At 42.0% G+C, this 20,125-nt stretch overlaps 1 protein-coding gene across 1 annotated transcript in view; it reads right to left on the bottom strand.

Annotated features, from left to right (window-relative positions):
- Positions 1-20,125, bottom strand: part of nectin3b (nectin cell adhesion molecule 3b) — a 78,757-nt gene that overhangs the window by 18,290 nt on the left and 40,342 nt on the right. Inside the window, exon 3 of the mRNA XM_076274447.1 lies at positions 6,193-6,492. Within this exon, the coding sequence (XP_076130562.1) occupies positions 6,193-6,492 (300 nt within the window). The remainder of the gene's footprint in view (positions 1-6,192; positions 6,493-20,125) is intronic.

Genomic DNA, 20,125 nt, shown 5'->3' with positions numbered 1-20,125 from the left:
AGTTCTGTCTAAAATGGATCATCTGAAGGGCTGACTCTTTATTCTTCATTATTATACGGCTCTTCACAATGCAAGTAGAATGCTCCATTGACTTGAATGGGATTTCCGAAAGTTCTAGCGGTCATTATTTCTTGGGAAAGGACCTCTGAAAGCAAGAATGACCGCTGTCAATGGCAACGGAGTTTGCGCTTGGAACTTCATTCAAAAGTGAAAGCAGACGGTTGATCAGCTGTGTTCTAAAGAATGTTTGATTCAAGTTCAGCGTGTGTTGCGAACTATTTGTTTCTCAGCAAAAGCCACGACGAAACGGTAACAAATAAGTGTAAAGAGACATATCATGGAGTTTATTTTTTCGTTTTGGCAAGTAGCCGTATAATAAGCGGGATAATGTATAGAACGCCGGTCACATTTACATTAACATGCAATGGTAATTCCCTGGAATTACATTTTCTAGTTTGAAATGTTATCAGCAAAGTTGTAAGGTGAAAACTTTATTTGTTAAACAACATAATAGCATATTAATCTTTCATGTGCATGAGGCCCATATAACATCACAATGAATATGAAGACAATGTTAAAAGTAAGCTGGCAAAAACATAAATATGTAGGTTACATACCTTATGTCACTGAGCTGTCAAAGAGGCTACGAAACCATCTCCGTATGTTATCGCTAATTAAAATCAGCTCACTGGTGTTAGCGCATAGCCATAGTTGCTGTTAAAATGTCTACTAGGCTAGCGCTGGGAATCTAAACACTTCCAACACCGACATGTAGCCTAAAATGTTCAAAACTACTGCGTGTTATGGGTTAAGACATGAAATGTCTTGAAGCATTTGGGAACACACTGAATTAACTGGAAAGTAGAGTCCCTGTTAGATTTGCTTGCTTGCAAATGCCGTTGTCCATGACCTGGCAGTTTTATGGTAAGCGGTTTTAACATACCGTTTCGGCACCGGCACCGTTTTAAAAGTATCGATTTAGCACCGGTATCGGATAAAACCCAAACGATACCCAACCCTATTCTTTAGCCTACATAATGCTAAAGAAGAAAAATCTATTGTGTGTAGGTTGAAGTAGTCACGTAAGTGCGCACTTGAAATTGACCTACAGTATATGTATGTGTGCTTCGAATAAACACATTTATCTGTTTTCAACGTTATGTAGCAGAATTACTTGGCTATGGAACCGCAAATCTGGTTTGCGTTGCGTTGGAGAGAGAGAGCATGCATGAACTTTATGGTACCAGCCAATTCAGTAGGCTAACTCAAGACTTCAAGGTTATCATATACGTTTTTAAGCAACAAATAAAATACTAACATAACAGTGAAGTGGTTCGTTTTTTCATGGTTTATTTTTTCCAAAAGCATCCTCTCCCCATGTGTCTATTGCATTTACGTAAGGAACTTGACACAAAGTTGGGTTTTTCTTCGTTTTCATTTTCTCTAGGCATATTTATGCTCAACAAATATCAGCGAACTTAGCAGTGAGGTCATGAGAAGGCTATCAATGAACAGAAAACCGACCGTTTTGGCTAACAATTTATTAAATACTCCTGTTATTGTCGTCAACGACGTCGATGTAGGCTACTGCCTTTTCAGCGCCTTCTGCTTATGATGATTCAGTCTTGAATTCGTTTGGCCTTGCCATGCAGTTGTAGGCTACCACGTGTCTCTTGCCGTTCCTTTCATGTGTTCCATCACTATGCTGTCTGCCCTCATGGACAGTAGCTCTGTGATGTCTGCATCTTTCCAGGTCGGAGATTTTCTGGATAGCACTATGCCACTCAATCATAATACTGGCATTTAAGTCAGATCTAACCACATGGACGCACGAAAGAAACGTCACCGACATGCCCTCTCACTAGGTGTGAATTTTAACCGCATGTTCTACGCTTCGTTCAGACACAGCATATTTACATAATGTACAGAAATACTAGGGGGGGGAGGAGTAGAACAACCGGCTAAATTCGGACTTCCATATGACTGGTTATGTCAGGGATGTCAAACTCAAATTCACAGGAGGCCAAAATTAAGAACTGGGAGTATGTCGCGGGCCAAGCTCAACATTGAATAACCAATGTTTTTATTGAATTAAAACTGTATACACACACAAGAAAAAATAGAATGCAGGCATTTCTGAATATAGCCTAATAGAAACAATATATTTAATATCTGAATAGAAAAAATATATTGGCCTATTTTTGCAGGTGAACTATAAAAATTGTAAATAACATTTAACAACTATCAAAATTGTAATTGTAACTATTAACAGTTCATGACAGTTCACGTCATGAACTCATGACAGTTCACGTTCACGTCATGAACTCATGACAGTTCACGTTCACGTCATGACAGTTCACGTTCAACGTGGTGCCGTTTTATGTTGTACTCTTTAGTGACAGCTACGGTGAATCCACATACCAAGCAAACGGGTTTGTCCTTGAATAATATGAACATATAATCGTTTTCCCACCTATCTTGAAAGCTCCGATTATCAATCTTTCGCTTCGCCATTTTTTCGTTGATAGTTTGTCTGGTTGCATGGATACATGTTTTGTTTATGAACAGAAAAGGCGGCATTAACGATGCAACGCATTTTGGGATATGAAGTGTTATCGGTGTATGATACCAGTTGATGGGCTGCGCTCATGCGCTGAATAGAATATCGTGCTGGGCCAGTTCTAACGCGGATGCGCTGAAGAGAATACTTTCGGGCCAGCTCAGATATGTCATATGTTTCAATAAATTCACATATTTTGTAATTCATATTAAGTTCATATCTTCATAATAATTACAGTCACTGGGGCATAATTGATACCTTTTAATATTAGTACAAGCAAAACAGACTGATGTTTTATCTTCTTCAGAGTTATCCGTAGAATAATGTGCGTCCACATTAATCCATTGATACGCAAATATCTCGGCCGTTCACCCTTTGTCAAGTCCCGCATGCTGCTGTTACTGTTGCTAGGTCAGATACACAATGACCATGCAGTGTTAAAAAACTGCATTATAATTCATAATTCTGATTCTTGGAAATCATAACAAATGCAGTCAACAAATATGATTACAAGGGAAGAAATCACCATCAGATAAAATCTGGAAACTGGAGGGAAATGCTTGCCAAGTTTATTGGGTGGGTGCAGCAAGCAGCAATAGACGCTTGTTACTTGGAAGGAATTCCCATTATAATGCCAGGTAGCTTTGTCGTCAAACGAACAATAATAATTATGTATAAAGTTAGCTTCTCGGAAATTCCAAGGCTAGACTATGTATGGATTTTTGTAGGTTATGCTTAGTCCTGTTGTTTCCCATAGGCCAGCCTATCTTTTTAAAACAGATAGTTTGCACAACCGTGTTTTCGGTGAGCATGCTGCGACTTCTGTTTGGTTTTGCAGTTGGACTGTGCAGACCTGTGGCAGTAGACCAGGTAGGGAAGCGGATCAGATAGGGGAAGAGACCAGGTAGGGAACACCAGGTAGGGAAGAGACCAGGTAGGGAACACCAGGTAGGGAAGAGACCAGGTAGGGGAAGAGACCAGGTAGTGAACACCAGGTAGGGAACACCAGGTAGGGAACACCAGGTAGGGAACACCAGGTAGGGGAGAGACCAGGAAGGGGAGAGACCAGGTAGGGGAGAGACCAGGTAGGGAACACCAGGTAGGGAACACCAGGTAGGGAAGAGCCCAGGTTTGGAACACCAGGTAGGGAACACCAGGTAGGGAACACCAGGTAGGGAACACCAGGTAGGGAACAGACCAGGTAGGGAACAGACCAGGTAGGGGGAGAGACCAGGTAGGGGGAGAGACCAGGTAGGGAACACCAGGTAGGGGAGAGACCAGGTAGGGAACACCAGGTAGGGGAAGAGACCAGGTAGTGAACACCAGGTAGGGAACACCAGGTAGGGAACACCAGGTAGGGAACACCAGGTAGGGGAGAGACCAGGTAGGGGAAAGACGAGGTAGGGGAGAGACCAGGTAGGGAACACCAGGTAGGGAACACCAGGTAGGGAAGAGACCAGGTTGGGAACACCAGGTAGGGAACACCAGGTAGGGAACACCAGGTAGGGAACAGACCAGGTAGGGGGAGAGACCAGGTAGGGGGAGAGACCAGGTAGGGGGAGAGACCAGGTAGGGAACACCAGGTAGGGGAGAGACCAGGTAGGGAAGAGACCAGGTAGGGAAGAGACCAGGTAGGGAAGAGACCAGGTAGGACAGACCAGGTAGGGGGAGAGACCAGGTAGGGAACACCAGGTAGGGGGAGAGACTGGGTAGGGGAAGAGACCAGATAGGGAACATCAGGTAGGGGGAGAGACCAGGTAGTGGAGAGGATCAGATAGGGTGAATAGGTAATGCCACCCTTACACCAGAAGACTTTGTAGTTTTTTTAAAAATATTTTCCAAATATTTTCAGTCTCAGACCCTCTCAGATATCAAGACGAGCTTGTAAGTCACAGACTAGTGTTTTTGCAATGACTAGGGATTTTGCAACGACTAGGGATTTTGCAGGGTCACTATTTACAAGACTGCAACTAGGTTCCTTTAAATTATTTCTCATCGTGCACTAGATATCAAAAGGAACACAAACGATAGCCTACTCATATCAAAGTCATATTTTTGTGTTTCTGCAGCATTGTTTCATGTGTGACATCCCTAACCGATATAAGAGTTGTTCCGTCACGTGGAATAACCGACTATTAATTCATAATAAGAAACAAAATAACAAATAATGATATAATCTACAGCTGTCACCTACTCTGCCCCTTCTTGTTTGGCGTTAGAGAGAGCTTACCAGGGTTTCCGTTGTCCGGTAATTACCGGACATTGGCCGAAAAAAAAATGAAATGTCCGACAAAATTAAATCTCTCCGGTCAAATTGTCCGATTGAAATTGGCTAATAATCCCGTCCTCTAACGCAATCAGAATTTGAAAATAAGCCTTAATATGTAAGCCTATATTATACGTCCTCTGGCTATGTTTTTAAATGAACAGGCTCTATACCATTTGAAAAGTAAGCTATTAAACTACACGCATAGCCTATGCTGCATTTAAAATAGGAAGCGCACGCTTAAAACGTCCATGTTAAACACCAAACAAATGAGTGAGGCGGTTCAAACATGGCCAGGCCCAGGCAGACTAGCCTAAGTTTTTTCAGAGGCCAGACGCGATGGATGATGATAAATTGGTAACGTCTGAAGCCTCAGATGTCCGGTCAACTCCACCACCACCAGATAAAAAGCAGAAGTGTCGGGCGTATCTGTCGGAATCAGTGGCATTGGAAGTGGAGTTGCGGGGGATGCGGCTGCTCCAAGACACTGTGATTCTCCGTGTACACTGGACATGCAAAGTGTTCTCTACCCAAAGCATACAGTAGGCCTATGCGTTCTCTGTCTATGATCTGCAGGGTTGGGGCCTCCTCGACGAAGAGATTACTGGTCCCCGGATAATTTCTGGCACAATTAAACGGTACCATTGAACCGCGGCCGAAAGAAAAAGAAACTAAACATTTCCCAGAATAGGAAACATTTCTTAATTTATTGTTATCAAATAAAGAGGCATAGCATTAGAGGGTAGTGGTGTGAGCGCTCATTCTTGTGTGTGCGCATCTGTGTTAAACAGTCACCACTGGAGATGACGTGGGTAGCAGCAACAAACAACGTAGCCTTTTTAAAACAACGAACGAAGCGGACTCTTGCTGTCCATGAAAAGATACTGGCTAGATCTTGTTAGGCATGTTTAAGTTAGACTAATGAACATGTTGCATTCTATACAGCTTGATTATGTCATTCTTTAAGCTACATAGCCTGTCTCCAGTTTTCCTCAATTTGACTAATTAAGAAGTGATAATAGGATATTTGACCGGCATATCATCAAAATGTACGGAAAACGAAACCTCAGTGACCAGCACCATTTTTTTCTAGCAGAAACTCTGGAGCTTACAATTGTTTTTTTATATTGTTCATGTCACTATTTGCATGAGCCACGACTAAGACTACCGCAAAGATTGGCACCTTACACTAAACAATCTAGTTGATGGGAACGCTCTGTGGCTCCAGTAAAACTCCCATGCTTTCATTCTGACTTTGGACATTTAGTCGGCGACTGTGAAATCGCTCAAAAATCGTACAGTCTAAGGTCGGCATAGGAGAACAGGTAAGAGGAACAGGTAAGAGGAACAGGTAAGGGTCACTCACAGAGCACGCTGACCAGGTAGGGCACCCTGAAGTCGGCCTGCAGGGCAGGGTGGCGGACGACGCAGGTGAGCGTGTGTCCCTGGCCGTGCCGGCTGGGGTGCCACATGTAGTGCACCTGTGTAGTCGTGGTGCCGTTGGCCTCGTCCTGCAGCTGGGCCTCCGACGCGCCATGCAGGTCCGTCTCCCAGGAGACCTCGGCCGGCGGACGCGCCCGCTCCGCAATGCACGTCGCCACCGCCGTCTCGTTGCCCCCGTCAACCAGAGCCACGGAACCCGCCGACACGTACACTTTCGGCTCCACTGGAGGGGGAGAGGGATATAGATAGATAGATAGATAGAGAGGTGGAGATGTGAAGAGGGAGAAAGGATAGAGAGAAAGAGAGGGATAGAAAGAGATTACATCAAATATCAAAGAATATAAAAAAAACAACAAGAAAACAATGTTCACAATAAGAAACAATGCTGGTTTAGAAAAATAAGTGGACCCCACCTAATCTTAAAACAATATAACGTTCAAAAGAATATTGGTTGTTGTATCCCAAAAGCTGTGCTACATCCATACAACTGCGTCTGTGTGTTATGAGGTCTTAGTTTGATGACACTGCTGGCCGACACACTCTCTCCATACACACACTCTCCAGACACACACACTCGACACACACGCTCAACACACACACGCTCAACACACACACGCTCTCAACTAGGGATGTAACTATCACCGGTATAATGGTAAAACGCGATAAAAATGTTGACAATTAGCGTTTTCATGTCAAATATCATGATTATCACGGTCGATTACCACGGTGTGGAAACCGTGTGTTTAATCCTTCCCAGCTTCATCCGAGCCTGCTTTTGACACACAGTAGGCCTGGTACAATGAAACAAAACTGGTACCATACTGATTCTGTTGTCTAACTGATGGATTTAACTGTGGCACAAAGCCAATTAAACATGACCAAGGAAAAAGTGAATGGGACAACACACAATGCCACGGTAACATTATGCTATGAATTAAGAATGCTCAGCTCAGCCAGGTTTGTTTGTGCAGTCAGGATGTAGGCCTGCACCAGAATAAAGGAATCACATCTACTCAGTAACAATTTTTTTACCCTCCCTCAGCACCCCCTCTATGAGCACCCCCAGGTGCAGATGAGTTCCAGCATCCCTGGTTAAATGTTGCACTTTTTTAATAAGGTTTTGTCTATATTTTGTAATATAGTAAATGCTGTCACACTTTTTGAAACTATTTTAGCTTGTGTAGGCCTATTAGTGCTTTCTGAACATATTGAACACACTTTTAAAAATACCGCGATAATACCGAAAACCTTGATAGTTTTGGTCACTATAACCGTGAGGTTAAATTTGCATACCGTTACATCCCTACTCTCAACACACACACTCTCAACACGCACACTCTCAACAGCACATCCCAACACGCACTCTCCAGATAGTCTGCTCAGCGGAGGCTAAAACAGGTATCATCAGTGTGATGTCATTGTGTGAACTGAAACAATCCGCAGGAAATACCAGACAATGATTTATGGCAGTGGTCGCCAACCCGTCGATCGCGATCGACCTGTAGATCTTTAGGACTTGCTCAGTAGATCCCGAGAATAACAGGAAAAATAAAAAGTCACCAAATTCACGCATGTTTGCCAGCGTTTTAGAGCCTAAATTTCAGCGCGGGATTGCGGGTATAGCGAATGATTTATTCAAAACCTGCAAATTTAGCAATCATAATGCGAGAAACTCCTGCACATATTTTACGTTAATCTAATAATGGAGTGGCGTGAATGTGGGACCGGACGGACCAACGTCTGCTTGAACCGAACGTAACCCCATGATGCAGACACACACACACGCACAGCACCACTTTGCAGGTGCGCTCTCTCTCTCTCTCGCAACAGGACTTGTCACCGCTGAAGTCAAATTATGCTGCTTCTACATCAACTGCTAACTGACAGAAAAAGAAAACAAAAGTTTAGCGATCAGGAACAGTCAGGGATTTGTTCTACATTTTAAGAATGTAATTGATTACGGACGTGCACAGACAGCTACACACAAAGCGGATTTTAGGCCTAGGCAGGTTACTTTCACTTTCTAGAGTGCGCATTCATTACGTGAAAGATGCTTCATACCAAAATAGCGATCAAACATTATCAAATTTATCATGACGTGCTCACAAACACCTAATCCAATTAAAAAATCAAAACCAAAATCATGCAAGTAAAGACTGTTAAGTGTTGTTATCTCTTTGACGCCTGTATAAGGGGGTGGAGGATGTGATATTTTTGACCCGATACATTTGCCTAAATAAAAGGCCTTAAATTGCAAGTATTTTAGCTTTGATTCTCTTTTGACGCTTCATGGTAGATCTTGCCTTTGTTCAGGGCGAGGTCAGGGATCTTGGGCTCAAAAAGGTTGGTGACCACTGATTTATGGGCTTCCTCTCCCCAGCCCTTATTTAGCCACTAATTACTTTCTACGTCAAATTATTAGAGCAATCGATCAGCACCCACAACCCCCATCTTAGATTTCATCATGAGTGAGTGAGAGTGAGAGTGAGAGTGAGAGAGAGAGAGTTCTACAAGTTACTGATCAGCAGCAAGATATGAGCTCCTCATAAATATGTATATATTACTTGTTAAGAGTCTAGTTTAAAGAGACCATATAGAAGAAAAGAAAGGTGAAGCCTACAGGAACAACCTGAACAGGTTATTTTGCGAAAACCTCCCCTGGATTTTATATATTTCTAGGAAACAGAAATCTGGACATATTCTGGCTAACATTTTAGCAACCAAGCTAACAAAGGAATATATAAAGAAGATCCAAACAACTGTCAAGACAAGAAGACACCTGTGACAAAGATCCTGGACAAGGACACTAAAAGGACATCAAAAACAGCAGATTAAACAAAATAACTAAGAGGTAAGCCACAAATCTGACTGATTTAGCACCATAAGCTATTAAGCTACCTCTGATAAAATCTATAAACAGAGCCATTGCCGTATTGTCAACATTCCATGACAGTTGGAAATGGATACTTTTAAGGGGCGGAGTAGCAGTCTCAGCAGTCTCACTGTCAACTACCCAGCCACAGTGACTAGTGAAGCTCAAAGAAAAAAATACAAGGACCACATACTAAGAGACTCTCCAGAAACCTTAGTATCAGACTCCATGGTCCTAAATGATAAAGAAATAAAGGTAGATCTGATATTTTTTACAAACCATCCGGAAGCATGGCACCAAGCCCTAAGTTCCACCAACAAAGACTTCAAAATGGCAGGGAACAAAGTAATGAGACAACTCTATCTAGATTCCAAGCCCAAATTTAACATTAACCTGTACAACAACGGAAAGGTGATGATCCAGGGATCAGAGGCAAGCCTTGAGAAATTTGAAAGAGACTTTCCTAAACTTAAAATCCTGGCTGAGAAAAAGAAGAGCTCTGTCTCCCCTACAGTGACAGCAGCAGAGAACCCAAAGCCCACACCCCCTCCCCCTGCTCCTGCTCCTTCTCCACGCGCGGCCACTGCTTCTCACTCCCCTCAGACACCCAGAACAACAGTGTCAGTGCAGAGGATCCAGGAGTGTCTTTCTTTTGTGGAAATGGAAATTGCAGAGTTTAAGGAAAGCCAACTAATTAGGGCTGGGATAAACGATTATTTTTTAAACGATTAATCTAGCGATTATTTTTTCGATGCATCGATTAATCTAACGATTCATTTTTTCAGTCTGATTCGATTTCGATTCGATTCGATTATCGATTATCTCCACATTAATTCACTAATAGCAACTTATACATGTTTATTTACATATCTGAATGAAAAAACATGAATTCGTTAACATTGCAATATACGTTTATTGCTTTTAAGATTACAAAATAAAAGACTATACAAGTGCAAAGTAATGCATTCTTAGTCAGAGGTAGCATTCAATAAAGTTCAGCAGTGTCTAATTGAGTGCCTGTCATTTTAAGACGTTCGTGTGGGAATCCTTGCAATTAACATTAACACAGTTAAAAGGCTGCTGATGTGTGGATGCAATTCATAAGTAGTTAGTTCAAATAACGGTTAGTACTTCTCCTTTGGACAAGCACTTTTGAGTCTTGGAAAACACTTTTCCATTTACATCGGGATTTTGCAAACATTCAGAGTCAATAAAATAAGCCCTGCATGAAAAATAAGCAGCTGCAAGTAAGCATGCTAAACTTGACATCCAAACAGTATTCTAATGTTAGCTTTACTGCTTGTTGCATACTGTAACTTAACTTAGTAGTCTCCTCAATGTACCATGTTGTGATAAGACCTTAGCAGAGTTTACTTTAACTTTAATGCAGCAGTTTTGATCAAATTTGCGCAGCATGGTCACGATGCTAAGCGGATTTAATAGCAATGTAGCCCACTGTGTTCTATGCAGTGCTTCTATGTGGCAACAACAATCCTTCAACAATCGTGAATAATTTGTTAAATCACATGCAGAGGAGGAGCAGCGGGCTCGTTACGAGAGAGAGCAGGCGGGGCGACGAAAGGCTGTATGTAAAAAGTGCAGCTCAATGAAATTATTTGATCTTATCTTTAATTTAAACAGTAGGCCTACAACATAGAACATCAACGTGTGGTGGCCGGTTTTGATTTCGTGGTGACCAGCCACAGATTAGTCAACGTATGGAAAACACTGAAGGTGTAAGATTAAAAATATTTAGCAGCACACGTTATGCTTGACGAATCGACGCTCATATTTTGCGTCGACGTATTTTTTGCGTCGATGTCATCGATTACGTCGACGCGTTGTCCCAGCCCTACAACTAATGGACAGTGACTCTGTCAAACAACTAAAAGATGAATTTAGACAGTTTAAAGAGGAAAATAAACAAGATAAAATCAAGATAAAAAACCTTATACTAAGAATGGACAGCTTGAAAGAACAAAACAATAACCTGGATGCTGAACTGAGACTAAAAATATCCTTGGAACAGAAAAACAGCACTATCCAGAGCCTTACAGAGCAGCTTACCAGCCTGACTACCAACCCAACCACAGCTGTTCTCAATCAGCTCCAAGTTACTTCTACAGCCTCACAGACAGAGAGCAGCCCAGACACCAGCACAGCTCCACAGGATGGACACCATCCCACCAACAAATCCACCTTACCTGCCTCAGCAAACCAGCTGATATCGCCTGCCACACCCCTGCCTCAGCCTACCTCCACAGCCATGCCCACACCGACAGCAGAGACTACAACACCCCTGCCAACACCTACAGCCGCGTCAACACATGCCACACTACCACCCCTGCTCACCTCTCCAGCCATGCCCACACCGACAACAGAGACCCCAACCCAGTTAAAATCCACTGCTGCACCCTCACCTGCTACACATCCACCCCTGCCTGCGGCTCTATCCCAAGCCCAGCCGACCATCAAAACAGCCATACTCATGGACTCTAATGGACGATACCTCAACCCCTTAAAGCTGTTTCCCACCCACAGAGTGGCAAAATTCTGGTGCCCCACCACTGAATCTGCCCTTGAATTACTCTGCCCATCCACCCTAAGAGATCCACAAAATATCATAATTCATACTGGAACAAACAATCTAAGATCAAAAAGAGAGGCCGTAGCAGAAGCAATAAAAATGGTGGCAAAGAAGGCCAATGAAGAATTCCCTATGGCAAACATCATAATCTCATCACTTCTCCCCAGAAAAGACTTTCCCAACGAATTGATCAACAAGATCAACCAAAAAATATCTTCATATTGCTCACAAATCCCAAACACCCACATTGCCCACCACCCATCTCTGACAGAGGAGCATCTCTATGACCGTGTGCACCTATATCCTGATGCAGTTAGACAACTAGCAAAGGACATAAAAGACTCTGGGCAGAGTCCCCTCTCACCTCCGATCCAGCCAGGCTGCCCAGCCCCACAACAGACAACAGGAACCCCAACTCAACAGAGTTAATACACAAACAGCCCACACCGGAGCCCAGCCCTCTCATCGGCAGACCAACCAATCCCGGCACAGTGGAGCCCAACCCAGCAGAACCATGACCAGGCCAGCCCAACCAACCAGAGCCCAGCACAGCAAGGCCCAGCCTAGCAGGACTCAGCCCAGGAGTGCTCAAACCAGCAGACCCCAGCTCAACAATACCGAACCCTGCCAAGCTGAACCATGCCCTCATGCAAGGAACTTCAACACCACAAGTACACATGAGGACAGCACTCTGCTGGACAACTGCCACTGCTGTGGAGCTTTACAACACCACACAACCTACTCAGACATACTCCAAGGTAAAAAACACCCAGTTTGTACTGACATCGGAGAAGTGAGGCAACTGCTTCACCTCATCTTCAAGAAACTAGGCTAAAAAGGATAGGGGAAGAATACCCATATCTATTTATTTGTGACTATTTCTTTCTTCTTAATTTCTCTTTCAATGACTCAATAACCAAGAATATACATAATATACATGACGAGATCATTCTCCATTACTTCCTGGAATATCCAGGGGCTTCATTCATCGACGTTTGGAGCCAAAAGTCTTAACTCTGACTTTCTACTCAGTATCAAACACCATGATATTGTTATTCTGTTGGAAACTTGGTGTAGATCAGATTTAAGTACTCACTGTCCCTCAGGGTATAACGAAATTATTTTACCATCTTTAAAACACAAAAACATAAAACGTGGCAGAGACTCAGGGGGTATAATAATTTGGTTTAAAGAATTTTTGACACCATATCTTTCTATCAAAAAGAAAGAACTTACACGAGTGTGGTTAAAGCTGAATAAAGGAGTTATAAGTCATGAAAATGATCTCTACATCTGTGCAGTGTATGCCCCACCTGCAGAATCACCATACTTTAAAGAAGAGTTCTTCAGTGACCTTAACTCAGAATGCAGCCATTTCCAGGCTCAGGGAAATGTACTGCTATGTGGGGATTTTAATGCTAGAACAGGTTTGGAAAATGAAATAGTTGAAATAAGTGAGAAAGATAACAAATGCATTACATCACCAACCATAGAAAACCAGATACAACCCTGACTCTGTCATTAATAGAAATGGTAAGGAGCTAGTGCATCTCTGTCGAGGCCTAGGCCTGTACTTTCTTAATGGTAGGATGACAGGGGACTCATTAGGTCGGTTCACATACTGCTCAGCTCTTGGGTCTAGTGTAGTTGATTACGCAGTTACTGACATGGACCCCTCCTCCATCAACGCATTCACTGTAAGACCACAGTTACCACTTTCAGACCACTGCCAGATAAACGTATTTCTGAAAAGAATACAGGAAATAAAAATCATAGACACTAAAAAACTTCTAAAACTCAATCTGTCCTATAAATGGACATCTGACAGTGTGTCTGAATTCATCAATGCAGCTAACTCAGTTGAAATTACTAATCTCATTAACAACTTTTTAGTAACACGATTCACAGCAAATCATGCAGATGTAATTATGGCAGTAAATCAAATAAATGAATTATATCACAGGATAGCCCTCAAAGCAAATCTCCTGAGGGGTAATCCTAAACCCAAAAACAAAACCCATAAAGAAAAATGGTTTGACAAGGAGTGTGAACTAATGAGGAAAGACCTCAGAAAAATGTCCAACCAAAAACACCGCCAACCACACAACCCAGAAATTAGAGAAAACTACTGCAACAAACTTAAAGAATATAAACATATGATTCAAAAGAAAAAACAAAAACACTATAATGAAACCCTAGAAGAAATTGAAACCTCAATAAGCCAGAATCAGTTTTGGGAAAAATGGAATAACCTAAACCCAAAGCAAAATCAAGACACACCTCTGAAAGATGGAGAAACATGGAAGAATTACTTTGAAGAACTTTACAACAAAATCCCATCAAATAACCTTACAATTGGCCAACAAGTCATTACACAAAAGTTACACTCCCTTGAAAACATCATAAAAGACAGTCAAAACCCACTTGACTATGAAATCACTCAGGAAGAATTAACACTCATACTCCACAAACTAAAACCAAAAAAAGCATGTGGACCTGACAGCATCAGGACTGAAATGCTGAAACACAGCACCCCTGAGCTGGAAAAGGTCCTTTTAAAGCTGTTCAATCTCGTTCTTCAAGCTGGCTGCTTTCCTGAGGTCTGGAACAGGGGGCTTATATCCCCTATCTTTAAGAGTGAAGACAAATTCGATCCCAATAACTATCGAGGCATCTGTGTGAACAGTAACCTGGGGAAGGTTTTCTGCTGTATTCTAAACGCCCGTTTACAGGCCTTCCTTACCGAACACAATGTCTTGAGTAAAGGTCAGATTGGCTTCTTACCAAAACATCGTACCGCTGACCACATTTACACCCTACACACCCTAATTAACAAACATGTTACTCAAGCAAACAAAAGTAAAATCTTCGCTTGTTTTGTTGATTTTAAGAAAGCATTTGACTCAATTTGGCACGATGGATTATTCTATAAAACTTTACAAAGTGGTGTAGGGGGTAAAATATATGATATAATCAAATCCATGTATATGGACAACAAATGCGCTGTGAAAATTGATAACAGCAGAACAGAATACTTCACTCAGGGGCGTGGGGTGAGACAGGGCTGTAGTTTGAGTCCTACCCTGTTCAATATTTATATTAATGAGTTAGCGGTGTTACTGGAACAATCTACAGCTCCTGGACTCCCCCTAAACAATACGGAAGTTAAATTCCTGCTCTTTGCAGATGACCTGGTGCTGCTCTCACCCTCTGAACAAGGGCTACAGCAGCACCTGGACCTGCTAGAGCACTTCTGTCAGAACTGGGCCCTGACAGTTAATTTGGCAAAAACAAAGATTGTAATCTTCCAAAAGAAAGCCAGATCCCAGGCAACCAGACACCTTTTCACTCTAGGAAACACCGCTCTAGAGCATTCTTTATCTTATGATTATCTAGGCCTGAAACTCAGTGCCTCAGGAAGCTTTGATCTTGCAGTGAATGCGCTAAAAGATAAAGCTCGCAGAGCTCTCTATGCCATCAAAAAGAATTTTAATAAAATAAAAATTCCAATTAACATCTGGTGCAAAATCTTTGACAGTGTCATCATGCCAATTGCACTGTATGGATGTGAGGTATGGGGTCCACTCAGTAAGCTCGACTACACTAAATGGGACAAACACCCCATAGAATCCCTGCATGCAGAATTTATTAGGAATATTCTCAGGGTCCAAAGGAAAACACCCACAAATGCATGCAGGGCAGAATTAGGCAGATTCCCATTAGCTTTAAATGTACAAAAAAGATCACTAAAATTCTGGATACATCTTAAATTTAGCCCAGAAAATACCATAAAGTTTCAAGCAATCAAAACCCAAGAGGTCAGCCCTGAAACCAGTCCCCTCTGTCAGTTGGTTCTGAAGTTAACTAATACACTAACCCATCAATCTCAGACCAGCACTGCTTTTCAAAATCAGATCAAAGTAAAAGAAATTATGAACCAAAGTAAGAAAAAATATCTGGAACATTGGGATGATCAAACAAAATCACAATCCAAATTAGAATGTTACTTGTCACTAAAACGAGATTATGAATTGGCAGAGTACCTCTCCACCGTCAGAGATACAAAGCAGAGACAGATTCTTACCAAGTACAGGCTAAGTGACCACAGCCTTGCCATAGAGAAAGGCCGGTACAAAAAAGTATGGCTGCCTAAAGAGCAGCGGCTCTGTGGTCACTGTACGACTGGTGAGGTTGAGACAGAGATGCACTTTCTCCTACACTGTCCAAAGTTTGAACAAATTAGAAAAAGATACTTTTTACAATTCTCAAATAAAATTCCAAATTTTAGCTCCCTTAAAGACTCTGATAAATTGGCCCACCTGCTAGGAGAAGGACTGACTGCTCCGCTGGCTGCAAAATACGTTGCAGCTTGCCATGACATGAGGGACAGTGAGTCGGACACCTTGCCATAATGCCCGACCTAATGTCTGTACTTAATCCAATGTGTTATAATGTGTATGCTGTCTGTGTGTGTATGTGTGTGTGTGTGCGTGTGTGTGCGTGCAGTATGTGTGTGTGTGTGTGTGACCACATGCCTACGTGTGTGTGCGTGTGTGTGTATGTGTGTGTGTGGGTGTGTGTGTAGGAGAGAGAGAAAGTGAGGGTATACACACAATTTTCATGTTACATGTTACTGTTTCCCTTAATGCTGTCAATGTTCTAATTGTTATGCTGTTTTAATTGTGCTTTGGCAACACTGTACTTACAGTCATGCTAATAAAGCAACCTTGAATTGAATTGAAATTGAGAGAGAGAGAGAGAGAGAGAGAGAGTGAGTGATCGAGTGAGCGAGAGAGCGAGAGTGAGTGAGTGAGTGAGAGAGAGAGAGAGAGAGTGAGTGAGTGAGTGAGAGAGAGAGTGAGAGAGAGAGTGAGAGAGTGAGAGAGAGAGTGAGAGAGTGAGAGAGAGAGTGAGAGAGAGAGTGAGAGAGAGAGTGAGAGTGAGTGAGAGTGAGTGAGAGAGAGAGAGTGAGAGAGAGTGAGTGAGTGAGTGAGAGAGAGAGAGAGAGTGAGTGAGTAAGTGAGTGAGAGAGAGAGTGAGTGAGTGAGAGTGAGAGAGAGAGTGAGTGAGAGAGAGAGAGTGAGAGTGAGTGAGTAAGTGAGTGAGAGAGTGAGTAAGTGAGAGAGAGAGAGAGTGAGTGAGTGAGAGAGAGTGAGAGAGAGTGAGTAAGAATTCAGAATGCAGTGAAAGAATTCAGACACTCCTAGATACCTTTCTTGTAGCCACATATGCCCACACTAAAGAGGGCGTTGATCTGGCAGTAAACCACATAAATACCATTTTTGAAGAAACAGCTAGAAAAGCACAATTGAAAAGGAAAAATAAAATCGTAAATTGAAAAAAGAGGACAACTGGTTTGATCTAAAATGTCAATTCATAAGAAAAGAACTAAGAAATATATCTAACCAAAAACATAGAGACCCAAATAATATAAACATCCGCAGCCTTTACTATGAGACGCTTAGAAAATACAAGCGTACACTCAAAATCAAAAAAGCACAGTACACCAGAAAGCACCTGGAAGTAATAGAAGAGTCAATAGATTCAAATACTTTCTGGACAAATTGGAACACCCTGAAACAAACCAGAAAGGAAGAACTAGCCATTCAAAATGGGGAAATATGGACAAACCATTTCCAAACATTATTTCAAAATATAGATTCAAATACAAATGTGGAGCAACACCACATACACCAATCACTTGAAAAATTAGAATGCACTATTAAACATTATCAAAACCCTGTGGACTTTCCCATTATTGAAATAGATCTTAAAAGAAACATAAGAAAATTGAAAGACAAAAAATCCCCAGGATTAGATGGTATACTGAATGAAATGTTGAAAAGCATTAGCACAACATTTCAAACTGCCATCATAAAGCTTTTCAACATGGTTCTGAGTGTAGGCTACTACCCTGAGATCTGGACACAAGGACTCATTACCCCAATTTTCAAATCCGGTGACAAATTCGACCCTAACAGCTACAGAGGCATTTGTGTGAACAGCAATCTGGGGAAGCTATGCTGTAGTATCATAAATTCAAGAGTCCTAAACTTCCTTATGAAGCACAATGCCCTGAGCAAATGTCAAATTGGATTCCTACCAAATTACCGCACTTCTGATCACATTTATACATTACACACCCAAATTGAAAAACAAGTAAACCAAAACAAAAAGAAAATTTACGCCTGTTTTATTGATTTTAAAAAAGCTTTCGACTCCATTTGGCACACAGGCTTATTCTAAAAAGTTATACAAAGTGGTGTAGGAGGTAAAACCTACGACCTGATAAAATCAATGTATACAGGAAGTAAATGCGCAATAAAGGTTGGAAACAAAAGAACAACTTTCATATCCCAGGGACGTGGAGTAAGACAAGGCTGCTGCTTAAGCCCAACCCTATTTAACATTTACATAAATGAATTAGCAAGAATCATTGAAAGCTCCACAGCACCCGGCCTTACCCTACAAGACACTGAGATCAAACTACTGCTCTTTGCTGATGATCTGGTACTGCTCTCACCCACCCAACAGGGATTGCAGCAAAACCTAGATCTGCTGGTGCAGTACTGCCAAACTTGGGCCCTGGCAGTAAACCCAAATAAAACCAAAATAATGGTATTTGAAAAGAGATCCAGATCTCAGATACAAAAACATAATTTCACAATAGGAACAAACACTATCACACACACAAATGACTACAAATATTTAGGCCTAAAAATAAGCTCAAATGGAAAATTCAATGTTGCAGTGAATGATCTGAGAGACAGGGCACGCAGGGCTTTCTATGCCATAAAACGGCAGATCCCTGTAGAAATCCCAATCAAAATCTGGTTGAAAATCTTTGAATCAGTGGTTGAACCAATTGCCCTCTATTGTAGTGATGTGTGGGGCCCACTTACAAACCAAGATTTCAATCAATGGGAAAAACACCCTATTGAAACCCTCCATACAGAGTTTTGCAAATTCATCTTAAAAGTACACAGATGTGCCACAAACAATGCCTGCAGAGCTGAACTAGGCCAATATCCTTTAACTCTAAAAATACAGAAAAGAGCGATCAAATTCTGGAAAACACCTGAAAAGTAGTGACCCCTGCTCATTCCATTATAAAGCCCTTCAGTACCAGGAGATGAACAAAGAAAAATGTCCCCTAACTAAGCTGGTCCTGAGTTTGATCTCATCCACCCACTCCACACACACAAATTCCCCACTGACACCGCAGCATCTGAATCACAAAGCAACTGAAATTAGGATAAACCAAATTACAAAAACTATTAAACAAAATTACATAATCCACTGGAAGAATCAAACAAAAAATCAAAGTAAAATGCAATTCTATTTGGCCTTAAACAGAGAATATCAGCTAGCACCCTACCTGACACACATTCAAGACAAAAACCTGAGAACCACACTGACAAAGTACAGACTCAGTGAACAGTTTGGCCATTGAGGTGGGAAGGCACAGACAAACATGGCTGCCGAAAGACACTAGACTGTGCCACCACTGTGACCTAAACACAGTAGAGACAGAGATACACTTCCTGACACAGTGCACAAAATATGTTAACATTAGGAGAACTTATTTTGAAAAGATGACAAATGTCCTCCCTGAATTCCTGCGAGCGATGAGGAGAGGCTTTCATTCCTCACTGGAGAGAAAGAGAAATGCCTCCTCCTTGCCGCTCAATACGTATATTCCTGCCATAATGAAAGGACCTGCTGATGTGAAACTTACACTACCTAAATATGAACATACACTCATACATACACACAGACACAGACACACACACACACACACCCTTCTCCATTGCCATAGTTCATAATTCATATTTGTGTACAATTATCATTATTCTGTTTTATTTGTGATTTGTGTGTTTCCCCTTCCTCCCCTCCCCATTTGATGTATTTGACCCAAATGCTTTGGCAATACTGTACAACGTTATAGTCATGCTAATAATGCTCCTTTTGAATTTGAATTTGAGTAAGTGAGTGAGTGAGAGAGTGTGAGAGAGAGAGTGAGAGTGAGACAGAGAGAGACTTGTGGGATAATACTACGTCACAGTACAATCGTAACCCATATTCAAATCTAAAGTCATGAGCAGCATGAATAGCAATCAGTGGTCAGATCGCTTTGCTTTGCAGCTCTCTGGGAAGCTGCGTGACCAATTCACAACCAAAATGTTGACTGAGATGAAAACCTCCACGAGATGCTACGTCTATGTCTGCAGTCAGTAACACACACACACACACACACACTCCACGAGCTGCTATGTCTACTGCATGTCTGCAGGCAGTAACACACACACACACAGATAGACTCCATTAGCTGCTATGTCTACTGCATGTCTGCAGGCAGTAACCGCTCCATTGCTACTCCAGTTCGGTAGCACCGAT

Source organism: Alosa pseudoharengus, unplaced genomic scaffold (assembly GCF_046254945.1).
Source record: "Alosa pseudoharengus isolate Yale_2024_CS ecotype anadromous, Long Island Sound unplaced genomic scaffold, YU_APseudo_1.1 YU_APseudo_1.1_scf_8, whole genome shotgun sequence".
Classification (NCBI taxonomy): Eukaryota; Metazoa; Chordata; class Actinopteri; order Clupeiformes; family Clupeidae; genus Alosa; species Alosa pseudoharengus.
Note: the sequence above shows the minus strand (reverse complement) of the source record. Positions and strands in the feature narration are given on the sequence as shown.